We start from the raw sequence: 16,459 nt of genomic DNA on the forward strand, positions 1-16,459 counted from the left end.
ACATCTGACTGCATCTCAACTCAGGTCTTGATCTTAGGGTGGTGTGTTCAAGCCCCACATTGGGCTCCATGCTGGGTGTGGAGCCTACTTAATAAAAAGAAAAGACAAGAAAAAAAGTCTGACTATAGAAACATTACGTTGACACAAGTTTTTCTTTTTCTTTTTTTTTTAAAGCAACACTACAAGTGATATACCAAAACTGTGTAACATTTGTGTCTTCTGGCCCATAACTGCCAATCTTTTCTGGAGTAACTCGAGAGAAAAGAAGAGTTATATTCGCAAAGACTTTCACCACAGCATAATCTCAAATAGTGAAAAAGCAGAAACAACTTGAATGCAAACAAGATAATTTATAGAACATCAACGTGATAGAATATCATGTGGCTACTGAAAGAATAATTATGAAGACTGCTAAAACACAGGAAAATGTTTTATGGTGTATATATATATATTTTTAAAGATTTTATTTATTTATTTATTTATTTATTTATTTATTTATTTATTCATGATAGACATAGAGAGAGAGAGGCAGAGACACAGGAGGAGGGAGAAGCAGACTCCATGCCTGCAGCCTGACTTGGGACCCGATCCCGGGACCGTAGGATGGCGCCCTGGGCCAAAGGCAGGCACTAAACCGCTGAGCCACCCAGGGATCCCCTGTTTTATGGTATATTAAGCTAAAAATCAGACTGTGAAAATGAACTTATAACAACCACTTAAAAAAATATATGCATTTGAATAAGAACCAAAAAGGAATATATGAAAATAGTTGTGTTAAGAATACCAGATTAGAGGAGATTTTTCTCTTTAAAGTATTTGCCTTAATATGATTATGTTGTTTTTACTTTTCAAAAATAATACCCATGATAATAGGGGGAAAGTGCTGAATTAGACATATATGTGCTCTGCTGAACAGAACACTAAGTAAACCATTGAACTTAAGTCATTATTATTGATCAATACAAAGTTACTTGAGGATATCAAACACACTTGAGAAATATATTTTTATAACTGGTTTAATGAATTTATCAGCAATTTCAAAGACTCTCAGTTGATGTCCAGTGGGGATCTGTGGTAATTCTTCTCCATGTCATGTTCCACCCTCACACCCAAGCTTTAAGTTAGCAGCTTCGATCAGTCTAGTTTTAGCCACCAGTGATTTTATGGTTCTGACTTTTGGTCTTGTTCTTGGATGCACTGTGTCTCTTTCAGAATAGTCACTTTTATGTATCCAGCTTCAGAATTCTGTGAACCCTAAAGAGACTTGGGGGACTTCAAGGTTTGCGATTGCTTCTTCTGACTTACGTTCCTCAAGCTCTTGAAGGTTTCTGACTGACTGTACCAAACCTCTTCCTGAAAAACTAAGAATGGCCATTTGTGAGGACTTTGTGAAAACGGGATCTCTTGATAGCACTCTGGGATTACAGGGATAAGGTATCAATTGGATTTCAGTTTTTTACAAGAGTCAAATACAAAGAAAGTCAAGTAACATTTACCTTAAATTTATGTTCAGGGATTACCTTCTACCTTAAGTCAAGATTCTGTCAGATATGGGGGTGAAGAGGTGGAAAACAGAGAAGGAAATGGAAAAAGATTCAAGTACTAAGTATAGAAAAATCGCCCCCAAATGCTATGCTTTGTCAAGCTAGCAACTCAGGAGGGGTTAGGCTGCCATGACTCTCAGGCTTGCAGATGATTGTCTTGACTTTACTAACCTGGAGCTTGATAAGGGCAAGATTTTACTCCATACTTCAAGTTCAGGGACGTCATTAATTGTCTCCTAAAAGAAAAGAAAGGATTGCATATTTAAAATTATAAGCCGTTGGCAATATGATCCTAAAATGTATGCTTTATATATATGTTTGGCTAAAGATTTAATTCACTTACCTCATACCAATTAGAATGGCCATCATTAAAAAAACAAAACAAAACAAAACAAAAACAAAAACACAAGAGATAACAAATCCTGGCACAGGTGTGGAGAAAAAGGAACCCTTGTGCACCATTGGTGGGCATCTACATTGGTGCAGCCACTGTGGAAAACAGTAGGGCAGTTCCTCATAAAACTAAAAACAGAAATGCCATATGATCCAACAATTCCACTTCTGGATATCCAGAGAAAATGAAATCACTGTCTGAAGATATCTGCACCCCACGGCCCCATGTTCATAGCAGAATTATTTACAACAGCCAAGACATGGAACCTAAGTGTCCATGGATTGATAAATGAATAAAGAAAATGTGATAAACACACATGGAATGTTATTCAACTATAAAAAAAGAAGGAAATCCTGCCATTTGCAATGACACGGATGTACCTTCAGAGCATTATTCTAAGTGAAATAAATCAGAGAAAGACAAATACTACATGATTTCACATATATGTACAATCTAAAAAAAAACAACTCACAGAAGCAGAGATCAGATTTGTGATTGCCAGAGGTGAGGGTGCGGTGGATGGAGGAATTAGTTGAAGGTGGTCAAAAGGCAAAGACTTCCAATTATAAGATAAATTCTGAGGATGTAATATACACACTGAAGACAACATTTAACAGTGCTGTACTGTATGTTTGAGAGTTGCTAAGACAGTAGATCTTAAAAGTTCTCATCGCCAGGAAAAAAATTGTAACTAAGTGAGGTGATAGAGGTTAACTAATCTTATTGTGATAATCATTTTGCATTGCATGCATATATCAAATCATTATGTTATACAAATCAAAGTTACACTTTTTAACTTATGCAATGAATGTTATAAGTCAATTACACCTCAATAAAACTGAAAAAAATGTATTCCCTAAATACCTATAGAATATCTGGTAATTATAAATCTTACATTTTTACATTAGCACTTCCACTGTAAGCCTGCTTATTATATCTATTTTCCTACATGAATCACCTCATATTAGCTGATAAAAATCATTCTGTTTTATTTACTTAGGTAAGGTTTTCTTAGTACTCTGGTAAATATTTTCTGTCCCTTTAAATTATGAAAAAAGTATTTTTTTCATAAAATCTATGACTTTTTTTTTTAAATCTATGACTTTAAAGACCAAATACCCTTTCTCACAGAAACCAATCAACAGAGACCAAATTTTACATATGATTATGAGGGTTTAGTAATTCTCCAAAACTTGGACCTCTATTTAACCTTTAATATAGGCCAGTTTGTTTCTGTGAGAAATTTTTAGTTATCCTGAAATAAATGAGAAACTTCTATAAGGAGGAAAAAACTAGCATTCAGAAAAATTTATAATGTGTGAAAAATATTACTAGACTAGGAATTAGGAGAGCAAGGCTTGAATTCTGGCTCTACTAGTTGTTAGACTCTGATACATCCTGTCACCTCTCTGCGTTTTGCTTCCTACATTTAAAATGTAAGAATAACAATTAATACCTAATCTTTCAGGGGTATTGTGAAAATTTATTAACATAAACATATCTAACATATGGGAGGAACCCAATAAGTGTTCAATATAGAAACAAGTGTATGTATATGCAGTGAAAGAAAGAAGCTATATATATTTTAAAGATTTTATTTATTTATTCATGAGAGATACAGAGAGAGAGAGAGAGACGCAGAAACACAGGCAGAGGGAGAAGCAGGCTCCATGCAGGGAGCCCGATGTGGGACTTGATCCCGGGTCTCCAGGTTCACGCCCTGGGCTGAAGGCGGCGCTAAGCTGAGCCACCAGGGCTGCCGTTTTTTGAATGCCATTTATTTGCCAAGCAACACACTAGGTACTTTATATGCATTATTCTAATTATTCTACTTTATCGCCAGCAGCTGTATTTGAAATTCATTCACTGATTCATTGATTCATTCATTCATTCTTGTGGAGATATAATTCACGCAATAAACAACTCAGTCATTTAAAGTGCACAATTTGGGGCGCCTAGGTGGCTCAGCTGGCTAGGCATCTGACTCTTGGTTTCAGCTCAGGTCATGATTTCAGAGTCATGCGATCAAGCCCTGTGTTGGGCTCCACACTCAGTATGGAGTCTGCTTGTCCCTCTCCCTCTGCTCCTTCCCCCTGCTTGCACTTTCTCTCTCGCTCTCTCTCTCTCTCATATATATATAAATAAATAAAAGTAAAGTGCACAATTCAATGGTTTTTAGTACATTCACAGGGTTGTACAACCATTATTACAATCAATTTAAAAAATCTTCAGCACCCCCAATATAAACCTAATACCTTTAGCTACACCTCCCATCCCTAAATGATTCAGCCCTAAGCAACTACTCATCTACTTCTATGTTTATATAGTTGCCTATTCTGGATATTTTATATAAATGGAATTGTATAATATATGGTGACTGTTTTTCTCATTTCACATATCTTTAAACTTTGTCTGCATTATAACATGGATTAATGCTTCATTCCTTTTTATGGCTGAATGATATCCTGTTGTATGGATGGATATAACACATTTTATTTTATCCATCATCTGATAGACATTTGGATTGTTTACTTCTTGGCTATTATCAATAATGCTGCTCTAAGTCTTTATATACAGATTTTGGTGTGGAACAACCACCTTTGAGTGTTATTACTACATTTTCCCAGATTAGGGAACTAGAAAGTGAATTAGGTTTCCTTTCTTCACACAGCTAGTAAAATGCTGAGCTGGGATTTGAGACATGAGGTGCTTTGAGAAAATATATCAAGGACACAAAGCCATATTTTGAGAGGGGAGGATTCAGAAAAAGCTTTATGGAAGAGAAGATATTTAGTTGAATTCTGAGGGACAGTAGGAACCAGCCAAGAGAAAATCTGGTGGAGGGAAGTCATGGGAGAAGGCAGTGGAGGGAGAGGGGTTTCCTAGAAGAGCCTAAAGCTGATAGAATATAGAATTCAAAGACCTGTACAATGTGGAACCCTAGAGTGGATAGGGGAACCAATGAGAGATAAGAAGGGTGAGAGTGGCAGAGGCCAGGTTGTGGAGAATATGAAGACTGTGTTGGAAAATTTGGGTTTTATCAACGAGACTGTGTTAAGTCATTGAATAGTGTTGAGTCATAAACTCAGATTATATTTTGTAAAGACCCCTCTGGCTATAGACTAATAGAACAAAAGGACTTCAAAAGACAAAAGCCAGGAAGATGGGATGTGTCTTTCCAAGTAAGGAAAATATATGATCCAGAGGGAGGAAACTTCAGAGCTTTGGGTGAAACAGCAAATAGATCTGTTTCATTTGATCAAGTTTGTTTGATGTCAGAAAGTTATTTGGACCATGGGAAGTTCCTGTGTGGCTTCAGTTCTTCTGGCTTAGACATCAACAACTCTGGAAGCCTTCTCTAACTACCCCAGACAGATCTAGATGCCATTCCACCTGCTTTCACTGCATTCTGGGCCTACCGCTATTGTGCTTATCACAGTATATGGTAGATATGACTTTCACTCTCACTAGGGCTGAGTGCAGGGAGCGCAAACACTGTATCTTGTACATCACCATATCCAAACCACAAGGGGGACAGTGTGAAACCTGGCACACTCTATATGCCTAATAAACATTTGTTGAATGAATGAACTTTATCTGATAGACAAAGCAAGTCTCTGAAACTCTGTGAGATGAAGAACTACGAAGGCAGGCAGTGTTTCGTTAAGATTACTCTGGAGGCATGGGCAGGACAGATTACAAGGGAAGAGTGAAAGGAGATGAGTGAAATTGTTGCTGTAACTCAGGTACTAAGTGCTTGGGATATGGAGGGTAACACGATGAACATAGCTCCTGCTCTCATGGGTTTACAACCCAAAAGAGAGAAAGATGGGATTACAATGCAGGAAGCAACATGGTCTCTTACCAGCCTATGTCTCCAGTTATGCCAATACCCCAAATGGGAAACAGTACACTTGGGGTATTATGAGGTAACGGCTAAGAACAGAGAGAGTTGGTTTCAGTCCTTGCTCTTCTATTTATCAGCGATGTGCCTTGGGCAGTGATGTCACTTCACCTCACTAGAGCTCAATTTCCTGAGCTGTGAAAATGGCAAGGTTATTTTGTAGATTAAAAGAGATAATGTACATAAAATGCTTAGCAAAGTACCAGGCGCATAGCAAGCACTCAATAAATGTCAGACTCTCACCATTTTTGTCTCTGAGGTGTTGCAAGGAAAGAGGAGATCTAGAATATGTCTGATCTCTATATGTGATCTGTTTGTAGTATGATAATCATTGAGAATCAAGAGACGTGGGAAATGTCAGCAGTAGCTGTGTGACTCAGGTACATCATTAACCTCTCTCGAGTTTCATCACCTTCCCATATAAAATGAGGGGACTGAAGTGGAAGATTCTTAAGATTCTAAGTTTAAAAGCAATTTTGGAGTTGTTTTAACACATATGAAGATGTTACCAGTTGGTACTTTTGTTCCACATGAAACGTGGAGTTTGATATACTGTAGTCCTGACCCATGTCACATTTCTTATCTTGTTTGAGCATAATATGGTGGCAATCAAAGCTATTGGTCCTAGTATATACTCCACTCAGGCTCTAACTCAGTACCTATAAGACTATAATGCTTATTCATGTATGTCTGTCCTTCTCTACTTAACTAAAGACTTCAAGAAACAGGGTCTATCTTCATATTCCTAGGATTTAGCATAGTTCCTAAAACTGATAAATATTTGCTGAATGAATAAGTATATTGTGAATGGCTAGACAATTGAGAACAGTTGTAGCTCAAGCAAAAACATAAACTGTTGGAAATCAAGCCCATAATCTGGCAGTTCTACTTTTGACAAAATCTACAAAACAACTCATATGCCTTAGGAATAATTACCTTTCTTTTATTTTTTCTTAAATTTTTTTACCTTTCTTTTAAAAAAGATTTTGTTTATTTATTTAAGAGAGAGAGTGAGCAAGAGCAAGAAGTTGGGGGAGGAATGGAGGGGGAGAGAGAGAGAGAGAGAGAGAGAGCGAGAGAGAGAGAAAGAGAATGAGAGAGAGAGAATCCCAAGCAGATTCTGTGCTGAGTGTGGAACCTGATATGGGGCTTGATCCTGCAAACCTGAGACCATGATCTGAACTGAAATCAAGAGTTGGATGCCCAACTGACTGAGCTACGCAGGGACCCCAGAAATAATCACCTTTCTGAGAATAAATCAGATGTGGGTCTTATGCTCATACCAATAGTACCCAACAAACAGAATCTACATGAAATATCTTGGGAAGAAACATCTAGCAGATGATATAAACCAGGGGAGAAAGCAAGCAGCCTCTGTATCCTGGATTCAGAATGCAACTCTGTTCACTGAAGTCCCTTTTGCTGACACATTGACCAGCTTGACTCTGGACCTTCTCTGAACCTATACTATTTGCCACAGCTGTCTGGACTCTGCTACTTGTCTACTTGGATTTCTGTACATTAATTGCTTTTCTCTGACTCCAATGTTCTCCTCAGGCTTGACTCATTGCCAGACCAGACTATCTCCATTTACCTCTCTGAGCCTCAGACTGCTCATTTCTCAGGGCTAGAATAATCCATGGCAAACAGGTTTGAGAATGAGGCATACATGTGAGAATATTTAAATTCATTCATTCTCAAATATTTATGGAGCACCTGTCTATAGATACAATGACAGATGAGATAAAATACTTGCCCTTCAGGATCTCACTGCTGAGTTAATGAGATAGAGAAGAAAAAAGGCAATGATGATGTAGTGTTAAGGAAGAAGCTATGAGACATGTACAAATCTCTTTGGGATAATGTAGGGGGAGAGTGTTTACTAAAAGCTGACCCAGGGGTGCCTTGGTGGGTCATTCAGTTGGGCATCTGACTCTTGATCTTAGCTTGGGCCTTGATCTCAAGGTCATGAGTTTGGGTCCCAAGCTGACCTAATAAAGAGCAAAGTTGGCCAAGAGGAGTCTCAGAGTCTGTTGCTCTGGTGCAGCCAATGAGCCTCTTTGCCACAGTCCACTATGAGGCCAAGTGCAGCCTACAGCTACATGAAGATGAAGGGAAGGGACACCTGGGTGGCTCAGCAGTTGAGCGCCTGCCTTCAGCCCAGGGCATGATTCCAGAATCCCAGGATCGAGTCCCACATCAGGCTTCCTGCATGGAGCCTGCTTCTCCTTCTGCCTGTGTCTCTGCCTCTCTCTTTCTCTTTCTCCCTCTCTGTGTCTCTCACGAATAAATAAATAAGATCTTTTTTTAAAAAAGGAATACGTTTAAAAACAAAGATGAAGGGAAGAGACAACACAATAACCTTGGCAACTAGGCTTCATATGAAGGACACGCAAAAGCACACATCTTACCTTTTCTTCATAAATCTGCATGCTCTTTATGATTCGCTTTAAGAAGCCAACGTGCTGTGTAAGCCGGAGGCTGATTTCCCGCAATTGCTTATTTTCTTGATCCAGAAGAAAGACTCTAAGAATGGGATAGATCAGAGGAATAATTGAAACTTTCTGTATAATTACTAAAACTCAACACTATGTCCCACTTCCCACCAGCTCTGGGTCCTAGCCCACTGCCTAGATTATGTTTGGCAGAATGATTCCCACCATGTTCCAAGACCAAGTAGAAACTAATAAGCTTCTGAACCATACATAGTCATTAAAAACATATTGAGAATAGAGACATACCATATGCAAGAGTGTGGAAGGCACAGTTCTAGCCCTAGAGAAATGTGATGATGGATATGGTCCCATTTAGGGGTGGGACTGAAACAAGAGACTCTGCATCCCTTCAAATATTGTAGCTACACAGCCTGCATCTGGTTCTAATCTCATGCAGTCCTCCCATACTTTTGTAGCAGTAGCATAGCAGCAGTAGTAGCAGCAGAAGCAGTAGTAATAGTAGTAGTAGCAGCACTAGTATTAGTAGTGGCAGCAGTAGCAGTAATAGTAGTAACAGCAGCAGCCATAGTAACAGTAACAGTAATAGCAGCAGCATCAGTAGTAGTGGTAGTAGCAGCAGTAGTAGTGGTACTAAAAGCAGTAGTAGCAGCAGCAGTAGCAGTAATGGTAATAGTAGCAGCAATAACAGCAGCAGCTGTAGTAATAGCATTAGTGGCGGCAGCAGCAGCAGTTGTAATAGCAGCAGTAGTAATAGTAGTAGTAGCAGCAGTAGTATTAATAATAGTAGCAGCATTAGTAGCGGTAATAGTAGCAACAGAGTAATAGCAGCAGCAGCAGCAACAGCAGTAGCAGTAGTGGTAGCAGCAGCAATAGCAGTAGTAATAGTAGAAGTAGAGCAGCAGTAGTAGCAGCAGCAGCAGCAGCAACCTTTTACCACGTACTTACCATGTGTTACGCACTGTAACCACCCACAGAGTTAACACTTAAAACCGCTCATGTATTGGCTCATTCGATCCTCACAACAACTCCATGAAATCACTATCGTTATGGAGTCCATTTTACAGATGAGGAAACTGAAGCCCAGAAAAAAGCAACTTGTTTAAAGACATAAAAACCAGAAAGTCGTAGAACTGAGATGCCAATCCAGATCTTTCAGACTTCTAAGCCTGAGTTCCTAACCAGTATTCCAGGCTCACTCTCCAGGGCCATGGTTTATTTAGGACACATGAGGGTACAACAGTGTGGGTCGGAGATTTGTGTTTGAGTTCTGGTTCTGCCACTTACTAGCTGTGTGATCCTTGGCAAATTACCAAACCTGAGCCTCAGTTTTCTCATCTGTAAAAGGAAGAAGCACCCTGTAGAAGAAACTTACTCCAGTTTCTGGAGTAAGTAAACTGTAAGTAACTGTAAGTAACTCTTGTAAGTAAAACATACAAGTCCAATCCAGATGGCCAGAGTGTGTCTTTAGGAGGGTAAGAGGAGAACATCATTAATGTTAAGGCACGGGTAATAAGTCAGTTGTGTTGGGAATGTCAGAATCAATGACATAGTTTGAGAAGGGCAGTGGCTTATATAGAGTATATTCAAGGGGAGACACAGATAATAAGAGATAATCAGAGACTCCCCAGGCCTGCCCGGAGAAGTGTGTGTCCACAATAGCAGAAGGAGAGTTCCAGGCTACTGGACAGATCTCCCCACAGACTGTGGGCTGCAGGGCCAAGCTAATGAGGTTTGCACACTACTGTGTCACTGACCAAGCTACCTGAGCTCCCGAACCTTTCTGGACCTTAGCTTTCTCACCTATAAACTAAGGCTAATCCCAGAGCATCCTTCGTGGATTGGTGTGAGGCTTGGTGAGACAGCGAACTTACATCAGTGCCTAGCACATAGTAAATGCCCCCAAAATGTTATCACTATAGCTATTATTGGTGACTCTATGTGTTAAGATCAACCCATTCTCTTTGCCCTAATTCTGTGCTCTTTGGTGAAGGAGAAACCTCTATGGAGAATTCACTGGCTCCTCAGGCAGGATCGCACCTACCTGTTCTCGACTGAAGATATTACGCATTTGTTGCTGTGGGTTAATTGTTCTTGGTCTAGGAATTGTTCCAGAAGTTTCCTTTTCTCTAGGAGCAGTATATCATTTTGAGCAATGACCTGGTCCCGGAATGCCTTATCCTAGAGATCATAAAGCCCCTCGTTACTGCAGGAGGAAGAATTATGAAATGGACAGCAAATTTCCTTTTTTTATTTTTCCTCTCTTGCCCCCTAGGTTGTCTTCACCTATTTGCTGATGTTGCCAGCTATATAGTTCTTTTGTTGATTTTGGTCATTTTAGGTCCTGCCTTTTTTTTTTTTTAAACAATTAGTCATTCTTCTGGCTAACAGTTAAAAATATCTGAGCACTCAACTTCCAGTAAGATCCCAAGGCTTTCATGTATATTTTAATATCACAGGGTATCAAATCACTAACAAATACAACTGAATCTCCTAAAGCTCCAGTTTGACATTTTTCCTTATAACACACCTCCATCTGCAATGTGGTGATAGTCTTAGGCAAAGAGAAGAGATGGGAATTTAGCCCTCAAACTTGGCAACCAGCGTCAGGATCTTAGTTGGCTTGGCAAATCAAGCAGGTAAGCCAGCTACTGAGAATATCTTTGTGGATATCAGCCCAAAGAGACTTCTAGCTTGACACCAGGTTTCATTTCCTACCAACAATTTTCCAAAAAGCAATAGCTAGTGAAGCTATAGCTAAAATGATAAAGGAGGGTAGCTTGTGAAAAATACTAACGTTTTTATATTGAAAGAGTCAGTGGATATTAATAAATATCACTGTTGGTGAGGAGTTCAGAAGCTCAAAAGTGTAGACTTGCCCTTTTCACATCAGTGATGACCTATCACTGGTAAGTGCCTTCACCCTTCTGTGTTTGTTCCCTACCTGCCAAAGGCAGGAGTGAGTGGGGATGGGAAGAGAATAATGAGCTGCTGGCAGATGGTGAATCATAGAGTTAAGAGGGGCAACTTTCTTACTATCTTTTAAATAAGGCACCGATATAGATCATCCAGAAAAGACTCCATCTATTATTCAAGAATTGTAAGAAAGGATATGACATTATGTTCTGAAACAAACCACTCCAGATTTTAAAGTCCCGCAGCCAGGACCCTTCAATGTCTAACAATAGTCTTGTCTGCTCTTATTTAAGTATGTTTTTGGTAAGGATTGAGAATAGAAGCAGTCATCCCACTGATAATACTCTGCAGTTACAACTGGATTAGAAAGGAATCTGGATGGGGCAGGCTCCTGAAACTCTGCCCTTTGGAAATGCCTTATTCTTTGAACCAGAAAATCAGGACATCTGCTCTAATAAAAGGATAAAATATTTGGAGAAATTTGGTTTGGATGTTTACAACAGGCAAGAGACTCAACAGGCTCACTGTATAAAGAGAAGGCTGAAGGAATGAAGTCCAAAAAAAGCGGCATTACTTTCTGGAGACTTGGTGCTTGGAAGGTGAGCCCAGCTCTGGTCCGTGGGCCCTAAAATAAGTAAAATCAGGACCTCCAGGTTTGTACCACTGTGGCATTAGTATTTCCTATTCTATTAACAATTTCTCTTGTTAACTGACATATACCAATTAACATGTTTCTAAGAGAGCGTATACCAAGAGAGAAGAAAATAACATCTATGTATAGTTGTCTGTGTCAGGTGCCACTCCATGGCATTTCCTATTTTAACTGCACAAAAGCCTTATGAGGTGGGGATTAGTTCTGGCATTTCATGATGGAAAACAATACCCAGAGACTTGTGCCAGGTCACAGAACTATTCAGTGGCAAGTCAAGATTTTGCATCTAAGGCCAAAACCCACAGCACCCTTCAATGGCAGTAGGCAAAGGGACCAACTGCCCTTCCTTAGCTCTGCATATTTGCCATCTCCAGAGTATTTCCTGGAGATCTGTTGTTCTCTGGGTAGATGTGTCAGATTCCCAGGGCTGCTGTAACAAATTACCACAAACTGGATGGCTTAAAACAACAGGACCTGTTTTTCTCACATGTCCGGAGGCCACAAGTCTAAACCTGGAAGTGTTGGCTGGGTTAGTTCCTTCTGCCTCTCTCTCAGCTTCTGGTGCTTACAAGCAGTCCCTGGTGCTCCCTGGTGTAGCTGCATCACCCCAACAGCTGCCTCCACCATCATGCAGCCTTCTTCCCCTGTGTGTGTCTACATGTGCTGGCTCTTCTCATAAGGACACCAGTCATACTGGATTTGGGGCCAACTCTAATCCACTATGACCTCATCTTAACTAATTACACCCGCAAAGACCTTATTTCCAAGTTAGAGCACATTCTGAGGTTCTGGGGAGACACAAGTTTGTGGAGGACACTCTCTAACCCAGCACAGTCAGGAAGAAAGTAAACATGCCTGCTGAAAGTAGGAGGCTGTTTCTGTCATGTAACCCTAGGAGTGGAAGGCAGGCAGTACAAGAACATGGCAATGCAGAAGTAGGCTGATATTTCTGGTGAGCCCATGAACCAGGATTGCTACTTTCATCTGTATACTTTTGTGTACTTTTCCTAGTTGTGAGTCTAACCTAGATCTAAGTCTTTAAAAGTTTGACAATTTCGTGCCCAAATAGAAGGATACAGCAAAATCCAACTTATTTTCCTTTCTTACTATAGCGTGGAGTATCAGGAGGATTTTTTTTTAAACATTGGTGACCCATCTGTTATAATCCAAAAATGTTTTATTGTGTGTAGTCTAGAATTCTTAACCATCCCATAATAGCCCATGGAATGACTGAAACTGCATGAGTTCTTTCGGGATCCTTGGCACACACATAGCAATGAGTATTTTAGGAGTGAGCACAGAGTTTTCAAAATTCTGATGGGCTAAGGATCTCAAGAAGGGAAAACATTACTGGCTCTCCACTTTGAATTCACATAGCTTAATGATCTCCAGACCATTCTGCAGTTGATTCCATGCCATCTGTGTCATTTTCTTCCTGCCTACCACTAAGTCACAGGGGCAATGGGACAAGGATGAAGCAGCCATGAATATTGAGGAAAAAAAAGCCTAGAGACACTACACAAGCATTGATAAAGGAACACGAGTCACCCACTTTCTCTGCCATTTAAAACTGACAGAAGTTCGATGCAAACTGAGTGCAACACGAAGTAGGAATGAATTACTGAGGGTCCTTTGGAAGTCTCTGCTGATGCATTTAAGAGAAGACATTTTCATTTGAAAACAAGACACTGATTGGGGTTGGAAGGGCAGGGTATTTTCAGTGCCTGATCCATTTTAGCAACACCATGAGTCTTACTTTTTTTTTTTTTTGGCAGAATTACACCAAAAGAAGGTGCAAGGGAAAGAAATGAGAACCTAGGGTATGAAGAGATTGCAAGATAATTAAAGCAGGAGGGGACTTTCTCGAATGAGCCGAGCCACAGCACATCAGGGAGCTCTTCACATTTCTGCTCACCTTTTCCTTTTCTTGATGCAGAATTCTGATTTCATGTTCTAGTTTTTCAATTTTCTTATCTCGTAGTTCTACTTCGTGAACTAAACGGTCCTTAACTCTGCGAAGTTTGGCTTTGTGGTGCTGATGTTTCTCATTATAGTTCCTATAAATGTAAATTTAAACAGAGTGCAGTTGAGCAGTGAAAGTTTATGTTGCTTCCTCAGTACGCACCTTTCTTAGGTTTCCTTCTCTTGCTTTCTTGAGGCCTGCCACCAGATGTGGATACTTGTCCAGCCTCACAGCTGTAGGACTTCTGGCCCCCAAGGTAGGGGAATGGACCAAGGGTAACCTCCTAAATAGCAGCAGCTTTAGTCACCCCCAACTCAGGAAACTCTTTGACATCTATTTCTGATTCCTGCTCCATGGAATCAGTAGTTGAGTTCCTAGTTCTTGGCTATACGCTTGGACAGTGATAAACCCACTCCAACCTCCGATAACTGAGTCTGCTCTCAGTCCTTGCCTGAGTCTGGACTTCTGAAGGCCAATTCTACGTAGGTCTCTGCTCAAGACTCTAACTCAGATTCCGACATAAATCAAACTTACCGCCAGCAAGCCCATGAGAAGATACTCAACATCATTAGCCATTAAGGAAATGTAAATCAAAGCTACAGTGAGATACCTCTCCACACCCCCTAGACTGGCTAAAATAAAACAAACAACAACAAGTGCTAGGAAAGATGCAGAGAGATTGGAACTCTCAAACACTGCTGGTAGGAATGTCAAATGGTGCAGCCTCTTTGGAAAAAGCCTGAAAGTTCTTCAAATGGTTCAACAAAGAACCCTGGGACCTAGCAGTTCCACCCCCAAGAGAAAGGAAATGAAAACACATCCATGTGAAAACTTGTATATGAATATTCATAGTAGCACTATTCACAATAGTCAAAAGGTGGAAACAACCCAAGACCATCAACTGATGGATGGATTAACAAAATATGGCATATTTGTACAATGGAACATTATTCTGGCACAAAAGGGACAACGTACAGATCCATTCTACGACACAGATGAACCTTGAAGGCATTATGTTAAGTGGAAGAAGTCAGTCACAAAGGACCACATATCACATGATTGCATTTCTATGTCCAGAACAGGCAAATGCAGAGGGTTCCTGGTGGCCTACGGTTGGGGGCAGGGAGGGAAAATGAGGATGGCTAAAAGGTTTCTTTTGGGGGTAACAAAATGTTCTAAAATTGATTGTGATGATGGATGTACAACTAAAGCCACCAAATTGTACACTTTAGTGGGTGAACTGTTTGGTATGTTAATTATATCAATAAATGTTTTTAAAAGAAGGACAAAAATCTACATTACCATTTCAAGCTACTATAAACAGCTAATCTGAGTAAACAAGAAAATAGATTAAAGCCTGGATACCCCAACTAGGCAAGCGTCTTTGAAGATGACTGTGCTTTCCAAATAAGGATATGGTTAGTCAAGAAGCACCTCTTCAAATTAAAAATTGAGGAGATATCTTACTTTGAACCCATTAGGTCTGATAACACAAAATCACTCTAAACTAGTGTTTCTCGACCTCTGTCCTGTTGACAATCTGTGCCAGGTGATTCGTTGTTGTGGAAGCCTGTACTGTGGTGTGTAGAATGCTTACACAGAATCCTTGGCCTCGACCCACCATATGCCAGGAGTACCTTCTACCGTGTGACAACCCCAAATATCTCCAGACGTTGCAAAATGTTCCCTTGTCCGGGGAGGCAAACCACTGCCCCATGAGAACCATGGCTGCAGCCCACGTTCCTAAACTGAGTTTTCTCTAAGCCTACAGCAGTGATTCTCAAACTGTGTCCTGACTGAGAGCATCGGCATCACCTGGGAACTTGTTAGAAATGCAAAGTCTCAGGCTGTATCCCAGAACTACAGAATCATAAACTTGGGGTGGATCAGTGTTTTAGCAAGTCCTCCGGGGATTCTAATGCAGACTAAAGCTTGAGGGAAAGCCCTGGACATATTTGGGAGGGAGCCCCTTACCACTTCCATTTCATTATAAACAGACCCCTTGTGGCAGGCTATAAGGTCTGCAGGTATGTAGCCTTTCTTCTTTCCTGCTAACCAAAGCCAGATTTCATTTAGGTGTCCACAGAGAGTCCTTGATCTCAAGAAAGGTGGGTGGGCCCCAGCTGTGTGTGTGTGACAGGGGGGTGGGCTTGTGAGAAGGTGTGCCTGCTGGACACTTCTAGGAACTTGAGAAACCATCCCTCTCCGCCCTAGCTGCCCTTGTGCTGAGGCTGTGCGACCTGCAGCTGCAGTCACTGCCTTGTAACCACGATGGGACAAGCCTAAAGACGAACGTGCCCACCCACCAAGCACAGCAGAGCAGAATGAAGGAAAGAGCCTGGTCCTTAGAGACACTGAGCAGCTGAAGCCATCTCCACAATCATATTCCTTGAGATTTTCTCCTCAAGGAAGAGAAAGGAGAAAAGATTTTTGGTCTAAATATGTGTCAGGTGGTTGCTTTGTTTTGGTTGTGTTTTGTTTTGCAGTCAGTTACATCCTGATATCTTAAAAACAAAGCAAAGAACACTACTCCAAACAAACAAAAACTATTCTAATGGGGGGTGCTTGAGTGGCTCAGTCAGTTAAGGATCTGCCTTCGGCTCAGGTCATGATCCCAGGGTCCTGGGATGGAG

The 16,459-nt window shown here is 40.5% G+C and overlaps 1 protein-coding gene across 2 annotated transcripts in view; it reads right to left on the reverse strand.

The window, feature by feature from the left end:
* Nucleotides 1–1,000: 1,000 nt before the first annotated feature.
* Nucleotides 1,001–16,459, reverse strand: part of CCDC30 (coiled-coil domain containing 30) — a 124,996-nt gene continuing 109,537 nt past the window's right edge. For both annotated transcript variants that reach the window (XM_077844461.1, XM_077844462.1), the window contains 5 exons: nt 13,779–13,920; nt 10,340–10,476; nt 8,254–8,368; nt 1,716–1,780; nt 1,001–1,361 (listed from right to left, as the gene is read on the reverse strand). In XM_077844461.1, coding sequence (XP_077700587.1) covers nt 1,238–1,361; nt 1,716–1,780; nt 8,254–8,368; nt 10,340–10,476; nt 13,779–13,920 — 583 coding nt within the window. In that variant the 3' untranslated portion in view covers nt 1,001–1,237. The remainder of the gene's footprint in view (nt 1,362–1,715; nt 1,781–8,253; nt 8,369–10,339; nt 10,477–13,778; nt 13,921–16,459) is intronic.

The sequence above is a fragment of the Canis aureus genome, chromosome 13 (assembly GCF_053574225.1).
Source record: "Canis aureus isolate CA01 chromosome 13, VMU_Caureus_v.1.0, whole genome shotgun sequence".
Lineage (NCBI taxonomy): Eukaryota > Metazoa > Chordata > Mammalia > Carnivora > Canidae > Canis > Canis aureus.